The sequence below is a fragment of the Protopterus annectens genome, chromosome 9.part0, assembly GCF_019279795.1.
Source record: "Protopterus annectens isolate FY-2018-M chromosome 9.part0, PAN1.0, whole genome shotgun sequence".
In the NCBI taxonomy this organism is placed as follows: Eukaryota; Metazoa; Chordata; order Ceratodontiformes; family Protopteridae; genus Protopterus; species Protopterus annectens.
This window is the reverse complement of record NC_056743.1, coordinates 980,498,190-980,520,496: the sequence shown is the minus strand read 5'-3', so window position 1 is coordinate 980,520,496 and position 22,307 is coordinate 980,498,190. Positions and strand designations below refer to the sequence as shown.

Here is a 22,307-nt window from a genome sequence, read left to right as displayed (position 1 = left end):
ACCTCAGCAGTGGGGTTACCAAAAAGCAATTCCTTATCCACAGAAGCATTAAGGAACTACACTTTGATATCCTCTGGCAGGGGCTGTAGCCTCAGTCATGAAAGTCTCCTGGTTACTAACCCTGTAGTTGCAACAAAAGATGCTGTATCAAAAGCAGCATGGCCACACCTGGAGCATTTAGCTACCTGACTGACTAGGTGAGATTCAATAATACTGCCTTCAAATTCCCATCATACATTTTCCCAGTCTTCCCTTCACCTGGTCTAGAAAAGCAATCTGTAACTTGGTCATACACGTTTGACAATTACTGGCCCCTAATCCACAGTGGCAGCAATGCATACTCACTTCACAAACTGGTCCAGAAATCTGCTTCCCTTATAATTAGCATAGGATTTGGAAGCAACACCAGTTCTGCCACATTGTATGACATCACTGCTGGATACGTCCCTTTTTTCTGGATGTTTTTTCCCCCTGTAAAGCCACACCCCCCCCCCCACCTAGGTTTGAGCCCATTTGTTCCTCCATGGTTGTGGGTCCTCTAGACAGCTGTAAAAAGTAGCCTCTGGCTGTTAGTGAGGAGCCAATTGTCTAGGTATAGGAACGCATAGTTCACTTTTAGTCACAGATGGGCTGCAACTACTGCCTGTCATGCACTTGGTAAACACCTGGGGGGCTACAGTAAGACCAAAAGGAAAGGCTGCGAAATGGTAAACAGAAACTTCAACACAACTCCTGATGTTTCTGGCTTTCAGGCCCAGACCATTGGATACGTGCACCAATAAGTGAGGAGCCAGCTGTGTCTTGTCAGCACATACAGGAGGGAGACATGCTTTTCTGTGCTTATTTAAAGAAACTGATTAAAACCAGTGCTGAGGTGACTAACTCAATGCAGGTGGTTTGCAGGGCAAGCTGCGATGACTGTGAACAGACGTAAAAGAAGGATTTCTGGCCATATTTTCAAAGTTAGAGCTAAGTGCAAGAATAATGCTCTGGCTCGGCACCTGCAGCTTCACAAAAGACACACTGGCTTTAAATTTCAGTTTTTTGATCATGTGGACCCTTTGGAACTGGAAGGAGACATTGCTAATCCTTTAGAAAAAAAGTGAACTATTGTGGCATCTGAAAATGAACTCTCTTAAAAAAACAGAGAGTAATTATTACTGCTCCATAAAAAGCATACTAGAACTCAAAAAACTGTCCCACTATTTAAAAGACTATTAAAAGTTTGGTATTGGAATGACTAATGCTGGCATTACATGCTAATATTGTTAAAAACAAATATCAAACATTGTAGATATTTTACAATGAAAATAACTGGCATTGGTGCTGTTTTCTGATACTCTTGAGTGCACTTTTACTCATTCAAACTAAGTGCTTTCTTAGATGCCAGACTTGAACAGTTCCATAGGGCCTTATACTTTTAACATTTTTCACTGCATTTCCACCTTAGCAATTATAGCTATGTTTTTCAGCCTACTTAGGTGTTCACCTGTAGATTTATACATGTGTTCATTAATATCATGATATATTTTTTTTTACACACAAACCTGATGAAGTATTTATCTGGTACAAAAGCGATCTTTATTAAAAGTGTTTCAATTTATAAGTATTAATATTTATTCTGATAGATGTCTAGTGGTAGATTTGTTTTGTTAGTCATTTTGTTAATGAGTTAGTTTCTTAATAGTTTGGATTAGTAAGTTAGCCTTAATAAGCTGTTCTTATATTATATATTTTAATTTGTCTCTAGCTTTTTAGTTTCAGTTCTAAGGTAGCACAGTCTCAGTTTATAGTATGGTGTTAAGGGGGAGGGGGACTTGGTTAAAGGAATGAGTTTAATGCATTTATTAATCTTAACAGATCCACCCTCTGTAACCATTCCCTTGCTCCAAATAACCTGATTATATATAAATAATGAATGTTTTTGATGCTTTTCATTACACTCAACTAGGATTACTTGTTTGTGTGTTTCAATAAAGGATATGCCATGTTTAACTCAACTGTGGACTACCAATTATTTTCTATTTTATTATTTTGTAGTACGTATTTTAAAGTTCGATTTTTTATTACTGAACTATGTGCATAACATAATTCAATATGTGAACTTCACATCCTTCACACTGCGAAATTTCTTCTTGGTCTGTGGAGAACATCCAGACATTTACCTTGAGACAGGGCAAAATTTATGACACTGTGACCATTCTTAATAGGGTGGGTCCCTTTTAACAATAGGTTTAGGCCACTGAGATCCAGAATTGTTCTGGGGGTCCTTGTTCTTCTTTGGAACCAAAAAGAATCATGACAAATCCTGACCCTCCCTGGTCTGGTGAGCCCATCTGAATTGCCTTTTTCTGCAAGAGGATAGATACCGCCTGAACAGCCACTCACATTTGGTGGTGTAGAACAGTTGGCAATGGCAGCTACTGCAGTAAAAGCTGGATATGTCACGTTCTTTCTGGATGCTTTTTGCCCCCTGTAAAGCTCTCTCCACCCCACCTTGGTTTGATCCCATTCATTCCTCCATGGTGGCAAGCTCTCTATAAAGCACATCTGTGTTAGAGCTTACCGTAACAGTAGATGTGCAAGCAGACCAATGTTCCATTAGTCCTGCATCCCAGACAGGAGGTATCCTTGGTTACTACTGTTGTTACAGAAGACACAAGAAATGGTCTTCCTATTTGATGGAATGGGGACACCCGTCACCAGTTTAAATGATTCCTGCAAGACTGAGTCAAACAGAAGGTGGATGCATGGGAGTCCAGAAGTTGTGACCATTGTATGGATAATATTTATATAGCATATATTATGGGCAGAAGTAAATCAAAAATAAAAAATATAGCTGGGTGCACAAGACCCAAGACAAAAAAGTGCCCAATCCTGGTAGGTGCACTGGTGCCAGGACAGGAAAAAAATGACAGTGCAGAATCCTCAAAATACGGAAACATTTCTACAATGGGGCTAGGCCAGGCTCAGGAGGAGGATGGTCACCCCATTGTAGAAGGAAACAGAAGTCCACAAAAACAACAAAAAATGATTGGCCAAAGAATAGCCATAAAGACGATAGAGTGGACTCCTGAGGATAAGAAAGAAATTATGTATTGCTACTATTATGCAAGAAGCCTAGAATTTCCAGACACAAGATATACAAAACAATTAAGAGAGAAATTAGAGGAAAGAAAAATACTTCCGCAGGAAAAACTGTCAGAAGCTTCAAATAAAAATTTGTGTTCATTAATACAACAGATTTTTGAAAAACAGTATATAGATCAAGAAATTTTGATCTCTTTGGAAAAAGAAGCATCCAAGGAAGTGAGAAAATACAAACAAGACCTAGAGATATTTGAAAAATATAAAAAAGAAATATGGAGATGGGAAAGAAAGACAGATTTGATATGGTGCAATATTTATGAAAAGGAGAAAGCCAAATTAACTAATATAGAGAAGGCAGTCTCAAAGATATTCAAAGAGAAATACAAGCAAAGGCATCCAGATATGGAAAATTTCACAATAAAAAAAGATTAATAGCACAAAGATGTAATGGAGAAAAGTTGATTAGTAAAGCAGACGTTAAAGAAATAGAGGTTGACATTATGGACTGCCTGCGAAGTGAAGGATTTAATGTAGAAGGTCTAAAACAGACTACATCACAGCATGATGGAGTGAGTCCCCAAAATAAGGAAAAGCAAGAAGATCAGGAGCCATGTGAAGAAGAAATATGGACGGGGAAAGGAAAAGAGATTTAATATGGTGTAATATTTATGCAAAGGAGATAGCAAAACTAACCAATACAAAAAGAGCAGCACCAAAGATATTTAAAGAAAAATAGAGGGAAAGGAATCTGGATATGGAAAACCTTACAATACAAAAAAAATAGAAAACTAAGAGGAAAAGTAGAAAAAGAGATTAGTAATGTAGAAGTCAAAGAAATAGAAATTAAGGTTATGGAACAGCTGCAAAAAGAAGGATTCAGTGTAGTAAATTGAATACAGAAAGCACCACAACAGGATAGGCAATGGATATCCAAATTAAGGGGAAACCAGTGGAACAGGAAGCAATTGGTCAGGTGCCATATCGAGATATTTTGGAGCTTTCCACAAGGAACCAGTATAAACACTCATTTGAAGCTAGACAGCAAGGAAAGGAACAGGAAACTGTGGAAACTCTGATGCAGTCAATGTTGAAGAGTGATAGTCCAGTGAGTTTCCATATTACAGAACAGATGACACAGGATGAAATTGAAGAGAATGTGCCACAGAAAGACGCTATAGAACTTTCTACAGAATGCCTGCAGGAAACGGAAAACAAGGGATGTGCCCTCAGTATGGAAGAAAATGAGTTAAGAGAAGAGTTGCTTGATTTAATAGACAAAGACAGATATATCAAGATCAATGAGAGAAATAGAATGCAGAATGTTAATAAAACCCCAAAAGTCAGAAGCTTGATAAAACAAATGAACACAGTAATTAGGACGGTCTATAGAGAGCCGTGTGATATAACAGAAGTTAACAGAATATATTACTGTGCTGCTAAATTAATAACTGATAAAGTTCTACCACAGGAACACAGGGAAACGAATGGGCGAAAGCGAATACCATCATGGAAATATTGAATACAGAAAACTATAAAGTAGCTAAGACAAGAAATGTCACTGTTAGAAGATTATAGAAGAGGGAATAGATCAACAAAAATACTAAGAAAGATAGATGCGATAAAAGCAATGCGCAGGATCTAGTATGTACTAGTGGAGATAAACTAAAAATTTCAAAACAGGCGGAAAGACTTAGAAGATATGAAGATAAATATAAGGGAAGAACACAAAATAAGCAATTTATTGATGACCCCAAAAAGTTTTATAGAGAACTGGAAAATAAGGTAAAAGGAACTGAAAGACCGCCAAAAAAAGAGGAAGTAGATGCATCTTGAAGATGTATCTATGAAGATCCTGTGGAACATAACAAAGATGCTAAATGGATAGAAGAAGTAAAAGAATGAATAAGAAGTTTAAAGGTACAGGATATGAAATGGGATGAAATAACAGCTAGAGAGATTGAAACAAAGTTGAGAAAAGCCTCTAACTGGAAAACCCCAGGCCCAGATGCAGTACCTAACTTTTGGCTTGAAGTATTAACTTCTTGGAACGAGGACTTAGCCATGAGTAAGAACTATTTATATGCTCACCATGAACACACACAGCACTGGTTAACAACAGGAAAACAATGCTCTTACTTAAGAGTGAACCTGCAAGCTACCCTAAAAATTATAGACCAAAAACTTGTCTTCCAACAACGTATAAACTATACACGGGAATTGAGGGTGACAGTTTATAGTCATTTAGAAGAAAACTCAATTATGGGAGTCTAACAAAAGGGCAATAAAAGAAAGTCATGTGGAACAAAGGATCATTTGTTATAGTGGAGAACTGTAAGAAGGGGAAGAATCTAAGTATGGCATGGATTGACTACAAAAAAGCATCTGATAGTATCCCACATTCATGGATAAAAGAGTGCTTAAAAATGTATAAGATACACCCTACACTGATTGACTACATTACAGTAACTATGAAACAGTGGCAGACCACTTTACAATTAAGCTATGATAAAGGACAGCTTATTATCCCAGGAATAAAAATTCAAAGGGGGATATTCCAGGGTGACTCTTGGTCATCGTTGCTATTCTGCCTTGCCATTAATCCAGTAGGCCGTTTACTTAACAGCTTAGGCCATGGCTACAATCTGGCTCCTAGAAAACAACAAAGCCTAATGACTTCTCATGTTCTCTTTCTCGATGATTTAAAACTGTATAGCTCATCAGATGAGGAACTGAAAGCACAGCTGCAGGTTGTCAAAACTTTTTCAGATGATACTGGAATGTCATTTGGTCTTGATAAATGTGCAAAAGCAACCTTTAAAAAAGGAAAACATCAGTTTGGGATAAGAATGTGATATAAAAGAACTTGAGCAAGAGGCAGTGTATAAATACTTGGGAATTGATGAAGGATTAGCAATAAAACATGAACAAATTTGAATAAAACTCAGTAAGGAGTACTTTAAAATTAATCCTGAAAACAGCATTAACATCTAGGAACAAGATCCAAGCTGTAAATCAATTTGCTCTTCCTGTCCTAACTTAGTTTTGGAGTGACTGACTGGCCCCAAAAAGTGTTGGATAGACTGGATATTAAAACAAGAAGGATGCTTCATGCTCGCCAAATGATTTATAAAAATCAGTGTATACCAAGATTATATATTCCCCGTTCCGAAGTCGGGATGGGCCTCTCTGAAATTGATTACATGTATAGATCTGCAATTGTGGGACTCTACACATATCTACTGACCTCACAAGATCCAAATGTAGTGAAAGTTTTGAAACATGAGGAGAATAAATCTAAGATGATGTCTCTGTTTAATTTAACAGAAGCATATAGACGTCAAGCAGGAAAGGAAGTCAAACCAGAAGTATATAAAAACCAGGCAGCAACTAAATGTGATAAAAAACAAAAGAAAGAATATAAGGTGAAGGAACAGATGACAAGGCAAGAAATGTGGAAAAAAAACATAAATACAGTTGCAAGTATAGAAAACTTCTGGAAGAGCCTCATGTTGATCAAGAACAAACGCAGGAATGGTTAAGGAGAGGTGAATTCACATCAAGAAATGAAAGGTTAATGGTGGCAGCACAAGATAGTGGGCTACATACATACTGGTTTATAAAGTCCATTGAACATGTGGGAGAAACAGACATATGTAGGTTTTGTAAAACATCAGAAACAGTCACACACCTTGTTGCTGGTTGCAACACACTAATGCCAGAGGGGCTGTATACTGAAAGGCATAATAATGTGGCGAGACTGTTACGCTGGAGATTGTGCAATCATTATGGTATCAAAGTTCCTCCAAAGAAGAAATCGGAGCAGACGACGGCGCCAAAGACAAAGGAATCGGTACCGACGCACCCACAGTCTCGGGTCCGACCAGCCCCGGCTCTGAACTCAAAGGAGTCAGAGGAGGAACATTCTGAGTGACGGGAATAGCCATCGACTGCTGAATCGGGCTATGAAGCATTTGGGCCAGTGCCTCGGACTTGAGAAGTCGACTCACCACCCTCTGTAGGTCATGGTCTGAAAGTCTCAACGACCTAGAGGAATGAGATCTATGGCTCCATTCAGACAACAATGGCGATGCTGGAGCCGAATGAACGGAGCCGATAGATGGTGATCTGGACCTCTTCCTGGAAGTCGGTTCCGATAACCTAATCAGAACCGACTCAGCGGTGTCTACCTCGGCTCCGGCCGGAGCCGAGGAAACAGTAGGAACATGTGTTCGAGAATCATCGGCTTCAGCCGGAGCCGATGTCCGAACAGGCTTTGATGCCCCAGAAGACGACTTAGATACTGGAGCCGACAGTCTGGAAGGCTTGGAGGGTTTCCCCGAAGATTGAGTTGGGGGACCCTCAGGCTTCAATAAGCCCCTTAAAATGAGCTTATTTTTCCGCTCCTGCAGGACTCTAGGGCTGAAACCATGGCAAACAGCACATGAGTCCTGCAGGTGCAAAGGTCCCAGGCAGTAGACACAAGAAGTGTGACCGTCTGTCAGAGACATTTTCTGACAGCACGAGTCACACTTCTTAAAGCCTGAGACCTTAGATTCTTTAGACATGGTTCTAAAGACAGGAATCACTCACACAAACACACCAGTTTAACCAAGGAAAAAGTTTCCACACAAACACTCACTCCAAATACTAGGAGGGGTGGGAAAGGGGCCTAAGGCCTAAGGGGGATTTTGAGGAAAAAATTAAGGATTAAAGGGAAAGATTCGAAAGAAAGGGACTGGAATCGAACTAAGTAAGGGATACTAGAAAAACAAATTTAAAGGGGTCTAAGTTGACTAAAAGTCTAAGAAAATTCACTAACCTGCAGAGCCGGTTGGAACAAAGCACCTCGTCAGCTAAGCGGCAAACGAGATCTGAGTAGTTACCGCCTAGCATTGTGGGATATAGGGGAGCCTCAAGCCGGTGGGACTAGCTCTCGAGCTTTAGTAGTGGCCGAGTTGGAGCCGAGGTTCGGCTCTGAACCCATCCAGCAAGAATGAAGGCGAGATAGACAACTTAACATCCTCTAATTTAAACGGTTTTAGACCTGTAAAAATATAACACAAGGAAGCAAGGGACAGACTAGGTCCTCTAACTGAAACGGGCCTAGCCCATTGGAAACAGCTAGTGGGATACCACAGAAAAAAACAATCAAACACAAAACTTTTTCACCATACAAGAAAAGAACACACAATAGCTTTTTGTTTTAAACCAGTTCTCTAACAATGAAGAAAAAAGGGTACTTAGCCACAGCCAAGAGCGAGACCACGTCCGAGCTACACGAGCGGCAAATGAGATCTGGGAATATAGAGCAGTGCAGCATGGGATACCATCTTAACCCAGCCAATAGAAAGACTTCGAGCTAGAAAAGTTTTGGCTGAGTTGGAGCCGACATAGAATGTAGGCAAGACTGGGCTACATAACATCTACTGTTCTGTGGATAGGAAGGTTTGTTGAGTAAGGGTGTGGAGTTCAGAGATATTGTTTGAGATAGAGATGAGAGTTGAGTCGTCAGCATATTGGATGAGGGAGGATTGTTTACAGGATGTGTAGAGATCGTTGGTAAAGATATTAAACAGGAGGGGACCCAGAATGGAACCTTGTGGTACCCCGGTAGGGACGGGTATGAATGGTGAAGAGGAGGAAAGCTATTTGACAGATTGTTGCCTGCAGGATAAGTAACTAGAGAACCAGGCAAGGGAGGAAGAAGACAGACTGAGATTTGCGAGTTTAGTTAGGGGATGACAGACTGTATTAAAGGCTTTGGAAAGGTCAAGAAAAAGACAAGATATTAGTTTATCATCATCTAAGGCCTCAGCAATGGTATGTGTGAAGGATAAGAGGGCTGTGGTTGGGGCTGAAACCATACTGAGTAGGAGTGAGAAGGTTATGTTGGAGGAGGTAGTTGAGTAGTTGTGAGTGGATGCATTTTTTGAGAATTAAAGAGAGGGGAGATAGGATAGCTATGGGTAGATAGTTAGTTGGGTCTGTAAAGTTTCTACCTTTATGCAGGGGAACAGTGAAAAAGGATTTCCATAGGTTAGGGACAGTGGCTTCCTGAATAGATCTATTGATTAGTAAAGATACTGGATAGGCAATGGTGTCAGCAGCAAGTCTGAGGAAGGTAGGAAGTAGATTGTCAGTGGAGGGAGAGCAGGGTTTGAGTTTTTGAAGAAGAGATCTGATGTAAGAAGTAGGAACTGGATGTAAAGAAAATAGATGTTTGTTAGAAGGATCGGGAGGGGTAGGCAGAGACGTTGTGTTACAGTTGGAAGGTATGAGTGTTTGAATGGTTTCAATGAAGTGTTTATTTAGAAGAGTAGCAGTTTCCAGAGGGGATGTGTTAGGGTAAGGGGAGGAAGTTTAGGGGCAGCCTGGGGCGAAAATTTTGTTAATAGTAGACCAGAACTTGCGAGGGTTGGATTTATCGAATTGAGCAGCGTTATAATAGGACTTTTTGTCATTATTGGTTCGTTTTTTAGTAAGAGTTCTATAATTATGTAGCAGAGGTAATTCTTTTGTTTTGATCCAAGCTTTCCAAGCTCTATCTCTTTTTAGCATAAGGGACTTAGTTTCTCTGGAGAGCCAAGGAGCATATTTGGATTTTATCCTAACCTTCCTAGAGGGAACAAGGGAGTTCAGGGTATTCAGGAAGATGCTACTGAACTTCTTAACTGCGTCATTGAGGGGGATTTGTTTAAGGATGGACCAGTCAGTGGCAGATAGAATAGAGCTGAATTGGACTATATTAAAGTGACAGAGTTTTGGCAGTCTCTGTAAAGGTGGGGTTCGGGGTGTTGGGTAGTGTATCTAAGGACCGAGGTGGAGAGGTGGTCACTAAGTTGATCTGGTAGCGTATTGGGTTGTGGTAGTGGTGAGGGGAAGTGATGAGTATCCAGTCAATTATGGAGCCAGAAGATGAGTTTTTATGGACCAATCTAGGTTGACATCTTCTAGGATAAGGGTTTCATAGGGTATATTGTGGGAGAACCAGAATAGGATATTCTCTAATGTGGACAAATTGTTCCCAGGAGGGATATTAATGGAGGCAACAGCTAGTTTTTTGTGAAGGTTTAGGTGGCAGTTTAGGATGAGGAGTTTAGCTAGGTGAAAGTCAGGGATGGAAGTGGGGAATGGTGAGAGGTTGAGGCTATCGGAGTGAAGAATGGCTACACCACCCCTTTTTTTAGGGAATCTATCAGAGCGATAGATATTATAGGCTGGTGGGAGAATTTCATTATTGGTGACATGGCTTCAGCCAAATTTCAAATAAGGAAAGGATGTGAGGGGTTGTATGGGCTATCCAGGCATGGAATACAGTGATTTTGTTGGTTAGGCTTTGAATATTTAGAGAGTATTTTGCCAGGTGCTTGGACATGGATGAGTTTGGAGTAGGAGGCTGGGGATAGTGAGGGGTGTTAGGAGAAGGAGGGGAGGCAGAAGATAAGAGGGGTATGGGGCTGAGAGGAAGGGGGAGGGGCCAGGGTTGCGATGGCTGTCCCCAGATGTGAGTAAGTTATTAGTGGGAAGAGACAGTGAAGCAATACATAAATGTAGTTTGTGTAACTTAAGTTTTGATTTGTAGGTAGGAGGGAGGATTTTTAAGTCTAGACAGTTTGTATAGACATGAGGTGGAGAGGTTGAATAGGGCTGGGGAGATATTAAAGAAGAAAGATGTTGAATGAGTATCAAAGCTATAGGAGGTAGGAAAGCATAATAGTGGATAAGGAAGGGATAACTGATAAGAGGTTAGAGCAGAGAGAAAAGGGAAAGGTGAGGTGGTAATAATAAGGTGTTGCATTTTTCTAGGAGGGTATGGGGGTTATAGTTTGGTGGTACTAGTTATGGGAAGGAAGTGATGTATGTAACACTTGGCAGGAAGTTGGTTGTTAGTGGATGATGGGAGAGGAAGTTGTGGGAGTGGATAATATAAAGGAAATTGTAATGGGGTTTGGTGGGAATGGGGGTAGAGGAGGAGAGTGAGCCTGAGTGTAGCGAGGGTGAACGGAGTGAGTAGGACCTGAGAGAGAGAGCACAGCGCCCTTCAGAAAACAATCAACAAAGGTAAGCATGAAGGAGTAGTAAGGGAGCTCTCTGGTGTTAGGGAAAGAAAAAAAGAAACACATTTAGAGGAACCAGGCAATTCTGTTAAGTTATGTGTGTGGTGTAGATTAATTGGAATAGTGTGATGAGGCAGAGAGGGGAGAAAGGAGGATAAGGGAGGCAGACAAGCTGGGTATAGAAAGTGGTTATGGACAAGAGAAAGTATTAATGAGCAGGGTACAAAATAGGGGGGTGCAGGTTCCAGCAAAAAAAAATGACGGGGAACCTGAGAGAAAAGAAAGACAGAATGGGAGAGTATAAGGAAAGAGAAAAAGATGTCTTCAGGGTCAAGGAAAATAAATAAGAATGCGAACAGCTAGTGCAGAGAAGGCCAAGGGGATGGGAGATCGTGAGTAAAAGGTTTGGGCAAGGTAATTCACTCTGAGCATATAGCAGCCTGGCAATGCACTGCAGTGAGTGACGGCAAGGTACATATATTTCAAGTTAAAATAATAATAAGTTAGGTGGAAACATACTTTGCTTAGTTAAAGATACAGTTAGGACTGTCCATGCAGCTTTTAGGCAGTCCTCACAGGAGTGGGAGGATGTCAGAAGCATTAAGCTCTGGACACAAACTCTAAAATAAAAAGAAAAAGGTGAGAGAAAACAGAAACATGGGTTAGAAAGAGCAGCTGAATGTAGTGTACAAGTAAAAACGGAAGTATCCTATAGGTAAAAGATGGTCAGAAAACAAACCTGGCTTGTAGTTGGGGCCTTAGCAAATGTGTGAATGTAGAATTACACTACATTTCAGTGCAGCGATACTGTAAACTAGCGTAAACTGTAAAATTAGCGGCACTGATGCAAACTTTCCCAGGATTTAAATTAATCCCCTACTATCCATCTTTCTCTCCAGATCAGAGTAGGTGGTTTGAGCACACACACAGCTCATCATACACACATGCATTCTACATCACCAGCAACACCCCCCCCCCCCACTGGCAGGACAGGGGAAAGTGGAAGAGTATTAATTATAATCATGCAGCTCTATTGTTATGGTAAATACATAACATGTTTGAGAATGACATAGTTTGGTTAATCCCTCCCTAGTGCTAGGACAGCGATTGCAGCAACCAACCTGAGTAGCCTCAGGATAGCATACCTCTTACACTGGTGGCCCCAAAGGCCAAACAAGACCTGAAGATGCCATACAGCTTGCAGTTTTTTACAAAGATGATAAGAGAAACCCATGTGATAGCTGTACAAATATGTACAGAGGTAGTTTGGAAGAAAGCCTGGCAGATAGCTACTGGTCAGGGAGAATGTGCTTTTAGATTACTCAAAAGGGTTTTTTTTTTCTTTTGCATACACAAATTTAATACACTTTGATAACCACATTGACGGTGTTACTTTTGAAACTTTAGTAAATAGAAAAAACAGTTGCAAGTCCTTTCTTATGTCCTTAGTAAGTGGGGATAGAATTGCAGCTGCCTATGCACATCCAGGAAATAATGGAATTTCACTTTGACTACTGAGGAAAAAAGACAGAAGGTTAGATGGCCTCGTTAATGCTGGAATCTGCACCCACCTTTGGCACAAAGGACTGATAAATGCACAATACTGCTTTATCCTTATGAAACACCATATAGGGAACCACAACACTCCAGGCCTGAATTTTAGAAACATAGCTGGCTGACAACACCTATTATGAAGAGAGTTGCACAGGAGAGGAGGTTCAACTCTGACATGGAAGCTGGTTCAAATGATGACTTACTTAATAATAATAACAACAATAACAATAGATATGTGGCCAAGCCAGGTATGCAAAAACTGTACATAAAGAGAGCTAGTGGTGGAATGTAGAAGTCCAGAAAGTCATCAAAAGAAAAAAGCAGTGCATGAAAGCTCTGGAGAGGGTGACTAATAAATGGATATGCAGAGTAGTAGAAAGTAAAATGGGAGATGAGCAGTTTGGACTCAGATCAGGATACAGCACAAGTGACCCAATATTTGCAGTGAGACAGAAAGATGAGAAAAAGCTAGAGATTAGGAAAGATTCCAATTGGACATTCCTAACCTTGGAGAAAGCATATGGCAAAGTCCAAAGAAACAAAAATATGGGCAGTACTGCTGTAGTTCGAAGTCCCAGAAACATTGGCAGAATTAGTACAGACTATGTACAAAGATGCAATGACTCAAGTACAAACAATGTTTGGTCTCACACAGGGGTTCCCAGTGGGAGTGGGCAAGCATCAGGGTTCAGTTCTGAGCCACTGTTAATCATTCTGGTGACGGATTACATCAGCATACAGGTCGGAGGGAACAGATCAACAAAGTTGCTACACACAGACGGTGTGCATTATAGGCAGACTCTGACTAAGAACTTCAGCAAAGGATAGGGAAATGGAATGTAAAACTGAAGGCACGTAGGATGAAACTAAGTACAGATAAGACAGTGGTAATGGCAGCAAATTGGGGAAATCAGAAGAAGCTGATAATTGAGACAGAAGGGAAGATAATGGAACAGGTTAACAGACTCGAGTATCTGGGAGGAATGGTAGAGAAGAAGGGAAATCTGAATGAAGAGGTCAAAGCTACAATCAGAGGGACTGCTGCCAACTGGCATAGTGTGTTAGATGTAGTATATGACAGACGTATGTCAAAGAAGCTGAAAAGTACAAGAGAAAGCTAGAGGTGATGGAAATGAAGTGCCTGAGAAAGGTGGTAGGATGCACACTGTAGGACAGATGAAGAAATGAGGATATATGAACAGAAGCCAAATTAGCTTCAATTGCAGAAAAGATCAAAGAGAACAGATTACAGTGGATCGGGCACGTGTGGAGAAAAGCAGAACACAATCTGGTGAAGATGATTTGGGACAGACAGGAAAAAGGTTACAGGAAACAACGGCATCCAGCAAACAGTTGGATGGAATGTGAGACAGATCATCTGCGACAGTCAGGCATGATTGTCAATGAAGGCAGAAGTGTGGCACTGAATTGAGAGAGATGGTGACAGTTAACACGACACCCTGATCCCATGTAGAAAATGTGAAAAAGAGGGATGATGACAATGATGATGATGACTCTACTGTCCCCAACTTTTTGTACTCTGTTCTTCTACCACTGTTTTGTCAGAAACAATTATTTCTGCTTGTAGGATTGCATCTTTACTATTATAGGTCTTGGCTACTTTCTCATGGCCAGGTTTGGAGCATGCACATGAAGTCCTCCATCAATTAACAACTCCTGCTGTGGAATACTCAACTTTTTATCTTCAACCACATATCCACTGTCCGTAGCAAGTCACAACAATGATCACTTTACCTCAATCCCTACATGCTCTCTGCTTTCATCCACAGACTGCTCCCAAACACTAGGCAGCCACTTCTGCTATCACCTACAATCTGTGATCTCCAAAAGCATTACAATGTCCACAGTGATGAATTTCAACTTATTGTTTTAAGCATCCAAGCACCTCTCTCCCTAATCAGCATAATTAAACAAACAGATATAATCCTGATGTGGGCAATGTATACTGTTACTACTCTCCAGCGATACGGCTTACGTCTTGCTAGTGTAGTGAAGAAAAAATACTAAAAGAGAAAACCTCCCTGAAGATTGAGCTGTTTGTTCCTCTCAGCACTTTCTAGTCAAATGAATAGAGACTGCCAGATATGCAATGAAAACAGATCCTAGTAGAAAATGATCTGAGGTGTTTAGGGGACACAGTAACAAAGACACGTGTTAGCTAATCATGTCCTGTTACCATGTTCTGCTATTGTGTTACAGATGGGATTGTGAGAAATTACATGAATTGCTACCATGAACTTTCACTTACTGGTTCTGTTTCATACTCATTTTAATGGGAAGCTTCTGGGTAATTATTTGATTAGTAATATTACTGTATATAAGTAGCATGTGGCATGGAGGAGTGTGGGGGGAGTTGCTTGGGGGGAGTTGCCACCCTTCAAAACAACACTATTTCTTATGCTGCATGATCAGAGTTTACGTTTCGGGGCATGCATGTTAGACTGTTATTATTCTATATGCTGTTTAGTTTTTGTTGATTATCAATGTTACAATTTTTTTACAGGCCAATGGATGGCAGCAGACCTTACAGAATTAGCTTATTCTTCCTGTCAACCCAGGCTCTGTTATTACAGCTACAGTATATGTCACAAGAAATATCAAGATGCCTAGATGAACACTACACACAAAGTGAGTGGCTATCAGAATTTGGAATTTTATATCCACAAGCGGAGCATTTTTAAAACCAGTAGGTTTTTCTGACATCAAGGAAAGCACAAGAACTTACTAACAATTGTACTAATACCACCTAAATATAGTGAAGAAAGAAGGTAATAAAAAATAAATAAATAGCAGCAATGGTACTGTAAGATGTACTATAAAGATAGAGAAAGAAAGGACAACAGCTTGACGGCCAAGCACCAAAACTAGTGAGAAAACTCTGAGAAATTAACTTTTTGTGTAATCTATATAAGGGAGGATTAGAACAGGCATTAACTTAAAGGAAGAAAATGTAGAGAAATATGGAGATAAAAATTGCACTTATCCCAAAACAATTCTCTTGCAAAACAAATCACTCGAGTTAACAGTGGCCATGTCTTATTGCTAAAGCAGCAAACAAGTTATGAGGTATCCCTGGAGTAGCGAGGGGAAGAGCTCAAGCTACAGAGCCTAAAGTATATAAAGTGGCTAAGGACAGATCCAAGACCCATCAGCTGAGGAACGGATGAGAAAGACATCAGTTCTAAAATTTGAAAAAAAGAACATATTATATAAAAAAAAGTCTTCCTTCTCTGAGGGTTGAGTTCATGCACAAGCTCATAAACAGGGAACAACTAGCAGAGACTAAATTTTACTATATAGTGGTGTTTAGATTCTTTAGTAAAACACTAAATGGATTCAGATATTTCACTGCATATCTCAGAACTGAAGGTCAAAAGTACAGGATTCTCCACTATCTGGATCTGTTTCTGTGACCCACTCTCTGATGAAGTAGCTCACCTCTCTCCCACTGTGTTACCACCTCTATAAGCAATATGCTAGGAGACCCAATAAGCAACCCTTCCATCCATTAAATGCCATTTTGGCACACCTGATGGCAATAAGATGAGGCAGATGTTCAGAATTCATAAGCAGCACGACTTCATTCAACTGCTCCACAAATCAGAAGACATTTCATGTCACCATAAGTAGTAACAATGTAAGCCTCTTAAACTTCTGCTACTACCCATCCCTCAGCATTCAAGGCTTACAAAAAACTTCCACCACTGCTCAGCAAGCAAACAACAGTTAGGAATTTAAATTAACACTGAACCTTGCCAATGTCTGTCTTCTTCAAACAGCTGGACAGGTTTGCTGCAGGTACCTCTGAACTATCATTCAGACTTCTTTCCAAATATCGTGCTCCTTCACTGAATCCCACAATGCACCACTCCAACTCTAGCACTCCAGACTAAGTCTGCCATGAACACCTATACTCTCCTATCTCCTCTGGCATGCAAAATACACCTAAGCATGTAATAGCCTTGGGAAGGTCTATAACGTCAGTAGAAGTAAGGTGACAGTACGAAAGAAGAAGAATGATGGGTTTTGCTGAAATGGATAGAAAAGAATAGCAAGTATTCAAACTTATGGTTAAGTACACAACTATCATTATTACATTTCCCAGTCCATCCACTTCAAACTGCTGGATGGAGTCTCCAGCTACACATCTTGGTTGGCAATATGGCAGAGTACCACCACATGGGGAAGACATGGACCTAGAAATCACATCCAGCTTATAATGTTGTGAAAAGGCATGCAGTGAAGTCTCACCTCATCATCCCCCAAGAAATACCCTCAAACATAACCTCTCCAACTGCAACTAGAGAGCATTCATTGGCTACTAAATCCAATAACACACCCTCAATGGGCCCTGATAACATCCTGAGATGCCGCTAGAACAGGTTGGGAGGGTGGCCTAATGGTTAAGGTGTTTGCCTTACAAACACAAGGTGCAGGGTTTGAGTCTCACAAGGGATAATTGGCTAGGCTTAAAAAGGCTCACAAGAGCAGTTAGCTTAGTACTAATCTATGAATCTATGAATCTATGAATCTAAAATATGACTTATCAGGACCCTGGAGTCACTATTTGATTACAGTCTTAAAACAGGCTTTGTCCCACAAGAATGAAGGCCTACAACGTTCATCCCCTTCATAAGGCAGGACTTTCAACAGATCCTGGAAACTACAGACCCCATTAGTCTGAGTAGTCTTATTTACAAAGCCATGGAAAGAATTATCATGGAAATTCTCAAAAAGGATATAGGAGACCTCTAGACACTAGCTCCATCTCAGTCTGGCTTTGTCAAAGGAAGTCATGGTTACCTAACCTGGTGAATTTCTTTCAAAAGGTCACTAAGATAATGGATGAGGGGAAAGTGGTGCATACTGCTTACCTAGGTGAAAACATCTGATACAATATCGCACTCAGGCATCGTCAACAAACCTCTTAATGACACACTGGAGAGCTAGCTGGCCCATGGATGGGAACACTAGAGGTTAGGATCAGTGACGCCATCTCTACAGAGAGGATGGTCAACAGTGGAGTTCATTTGGGTTCTGTGCTGGGCCTGGTCCTCTTTGCATTTACTTTTTGGAGGTGAAAGCCAATGTCAAAGGTAGCCTGATGACTGCAAACTGAGAGCAGTCATTTAAATCCCCCAAAACAAGAACACCATTCAGGAAGATCCAGCACAGACAAACAAATGCTTAGTGCCAAAGTCATGACTTAAAGCTCAAGAAGTGCATTATATTACCTTTTGGGAAGCCAGCCACCCTGAGTAACTAAATCATCAATAAACCACACAAAAAAAATCGATTCACTAGTCAGGAACCCAGGAACTCATGTAGATAGTAACCTAGCCTTTACCAACATTTGTCCAAGATAGTAAGAAAATCCTTCTATGTTACTCAACTTATAAGTATATGCATGGTATCTAGGGCCAGGGAGGTAATCATACCACTGAAATCGTCCCTCATCAGACCCATCACAGAGTATAATGTCCTCTTTGGTATGTAACTGACCAGACACAAGCAGCAACTGGAATGTCCACAAAGGTTCCTTACAAAAAGAATACAGAGAGTAAATACAATGCCCTACACTGATCTCTTCAAAGCCCTTTCTCTTTAGGTAGTATCATATAAACTTCTGAGAGGTGAGCTTTGACTGGTGTACAAGGGATCCCTGGACCATGTTTTGATGCACATTTTGCACATCTGCCAAACAAAGAGTATCAGAACTACTACGACAAATTACTAAATTTTGCGACATAAATAGAACATGTTGGAGAGACAGACCGGTTTCTCAGAGAATTCCCATTCTCTAATACAGGTTCCTCAGCTATGTGAAGTAGAATTTCTCCCTAACCATATCTGTGCGCAACATGGACCAATGGATGGTAAGTCAGAAATCTATCCCTGGTCTGGCACCTATATTTCTGATGGACAGAGGCAGTCAGTAAATCACCCCTTATATAAACCAAATTTGTGGGTCACACTTGGGTTGCATGGCTAGGCTTATAAGGGCCTTAGTGGTCATTAGCCTAGTATATACCTATGAACCTACGATAGTGACAGCTTCTTGCAGCAAAAAGGAAATGAAAATAGTGCAGGGCTGGTCTGGCAGATCGATATTCCTGGTGTGGGAGACATCAACTTTACTCTAAAGACATCAAAAGCTACAAAAGTCAAGCAATAAAACTGGATATCTGCCTGTGGCTAATTCCCACTAATAAGGAGGTATATTGCAGCACTGATATATATGATGAACCCCTATACTGTGATTATTCCATCTACTGTTGAGAGTTTCTCATATTTTTGCCCTAATCCCTCAAGAACCAACTTGCTCTATCTTGCTGTAGGGATCTACTCAATGCAAAAGAAATCTTCAACTATTTCTAAACAAGGAATAAGCGACTCACAAGATATTGTTTACAAACAGAAGTAGTCAGGAGTTGGGCTTAAGTACAGTTAGAGCTACTCTGCACAGGCTTTTACTCAAGTTCCATGGATCCAACTGCTCATGTGATAGTATTAGATGCCGCTATCATATAGTGCTATTATCACCCTTATGTGCTTTAACAGAACTACTGCTTCATGCCCACTTGGGTTCAAAGTACCACTACAGCTTTTACTCCAATCTAGGCTCCACAATAACTTCATCTTATTTAAAAAAATGCAAAAGCTTACAGGCTTAAAGACTAACCTTCAACATTTCTAATCTTGCTCCAAACCCGAGTCCAAGCACAAGAAAGCAGTTCTACATTAAAGAAAGACACATTTATAATATATAATGTCAGGATAAAAAAATGAAAGTACACTCTTCACTTGTAAAGCAAGTAAACAGGAAATGCAGAAAAAGATAATGAATGTTCTACCCTTTCTTGGCATTCTTCTTTTTGGAGTCTGGAGTAGTAGATGGTGAAGGAGAGCGTTTTCGCTTCTTAAAGTTGGTAGCTTTCTTGTCCTTCCGATCTGAATCAGGACTGCTTACCTTTTAAAATTAAGGAAAAGTCAATGGTGCCAAAACATGACAACAAACTCAAAAATTATGATTATGTTCAAATGATTTATCATAAAGTGAAAGTCTATTGAAAATGTTTTAAAATAAAGGCAGAAATGAAAAGCAGCCTAATCCAGACACAGTGCAAACAAAATTCAGTGCTAGCAACACAAGTGCTATCTGATGGTAGTAGTCAAGGCTGCCATTTAGTTCTGGTGCATTACCATACAACTATTACACAGTACATTACCATACAACTATTACACTGTACTAGTACATCGTGCAGTCTTTTTCCATACTAACAAACCTCTTTCTCTGGCAATGTATTAAGCAGCAATCCTTTGCTTCCCGCACACTACAAATCTGTCACTTTGTGATGCTGCACTACACAACCATCAGTCATTCAGATCAAAACTTGTGTACCTCTAAGTGTCAGCCCAACTGCAAACTTCCAATACAGCTATGTTGACAACAGGAGCAAAAAGCTGCAGTCAACACAACAACTTTGCTGTTCTTTCCATCTGGTAGTTCATATTTCACCTCATTACATCTCTTCAAGAGAAACTGCATTCGACACAGGAAATATACTGCAAGTTTAATACTTCCTTCTGCCAAGATTAGTGTAATTATGACAATTTTCTCACAAGAGAAGCACAGGCAAAGCTTCTCCCCTGATAATAGCAGAGCTACTGAAGTTTTTCAAATTTTGGCACAAGCTGATTCTAGCTCTTTCAATTCTAAAAGTAATCCCTATGTGCATCAGTGTGGAAATGGTGGGATCTTAAGATTCTGAATTCTACAGCAGTCCTCACCATTAAGTTTTGCACTTTGACAACAAGGAAAACACCACACAGGTGAATGGCAGTGGTGGGAAAAGAAGGGGTATCTTGATACTCCAAGCTACCTAGCCTGATGCTTTGGCCAGTAAAAACCCATCCAGTCAGGTGCTCTGAACTGATATGGTCATCCTGCAATGTGGGAAAAAGGTGGGGGACTATCTTGAAAGAATTTTTGTTTCTCTTCTTTCTTACTTACTCACTTATTTTATTTATTAATTTATTTTTATCAAGTAGGTGAACTGGACGTTCAAAGACACCCTTCAGCCATGATCCAGATCTCAAGGACAAGGATAAATAAATATATCTGTCTGTGCATGTGCACATATATTTTAAGTACAAACACACATAGTACTTATGTACTTACCATAACTTGGCATCTGTGTTATCCTATTTCATTATGCCTCATGAATGGGTCTTGGATACGATCTGGCACTACACAAGACATAGATTCAAGGCTCAAGCTCCTCAATCGCCCATAGTCCCCCTTCTTCTGCACTCTAACCCTCAGATCGAGTTTGCTGTAGGTACCCTGGAAAATATAAATCTGAAACTTTAAAGAAGGGAAATGCAGCCCAGGAGCCAAAAGTCCCCAACTTCCTTGGATCCCCTGCCGAGCACAGATGGGGGAAGGTGAGTGGGAAGTGAGGAATCATGGAATAGAATAACACAGGTGCCAAGTTATGACAAGTACATAACTGCTGATCTGATGTTATCTGTTTCATTATTCTTCATGACTGGGTCAAAATACCCAGCTACAATAGTATTCTGAGCAGCCCTACGGAAGGATGTGCCTGAGCACTGTGGAACCAAAAGATGCTCTGTTTCTGGAAACAATATCCAATTTGCAGCAAAAAACAAAAGTGTGAGGAGTGGACCAAGTGGCCGCAGCACAAATGTCATCTACAGACACCCTCGCAGAGAAGGCTGACAAGGTAGCAACCGACCTTAGAGAGTGAGCCCTAGGCAGACGAGGTAACTCTAAGCTCCTGAGAGAATAAATGGTGGAAATACAGTTTGAAATCCATTTGGAAATTGTTACCTTAGACACTGACTGACCACATCTGTTCAGAGAGAAGGCTGCAAACAATTGATCCAGATTTCCTGAAAGGTTTAGGCCTGTGCAAGTAAAATCTTAACTGCCTTTGTACATCCAGTGTACGGAGGAGGTATAAACCTTTGTTGGAATGATTCAGAAAAAAGACAGGTGACTAAATAAACTGGTTGATATTATTTTCAGTGTTTACCTTGGGCATGAAGGAAGGATTAGTTCTCAAGGCCACCTTGTCTCTGTGAAAAATGATACACAGCAGCTTGGATGACAAAGTCTGTAATTCCAAGAACTTCTTAGCCAAAGTTATGGCCACAAGAAAGGCTGTCTTCCAGGACAGGAACTTAATATTACAGGAGTGAGCAGGCACGAATGGGATTTGAGTGGCAGACTACAACATCATAATCAAATCCCAAGAGGGAGAAGGATCTTTGACAGGGGGCCTGAGGAGAAAAACATCTTTCATGAAGGTCTTGCACAGTCTTGAGGAAAAGGTAGGCTCCCTACTAACATGAAAATTGGAAATGGCAGCCAACTGCATGTTTATGGTGGAGAAAATGGCACCTTCTTGATTAAGAGATGATAAAAACAGAAGAATATCCAAAACTGTAGCAGAGAACGGGTCAAGATTTCTTTTAGCAGTCCAAAAGAAAAAAACGTTTTAACTTACTGTTGTAGAGTTTTTGAGCTGGCAGTTTCTGAGAGGCCAGAATAATTTT

General features: G+C 40.4%; 1 protein-coding gene across 1 annotated transcript in view; it reads right to left on the bottom strand.

Annotated features, from left to right (window-relative positions):
• Positions 1–22,307, bottom strand: part of SMARCC2 (SWI/SNF related, matrix associated, actin dependent regulator of chromatin subfamily c member 2) — a 2,789,858-nt gene that overhangs the window by 1,682,901 nt on the left and 1,084,650 nt on the right. The window contains exon 10 of the mRNA XM_044083737.1: positions 19,577–19,692. Coding sequence (XP_043939672.1) covers positions 19,577–19,692 — 116 coding nt within the window. The remainder of the gene's footprint in view (positions 1–19,576; positions 19,693–22,307) is intronic.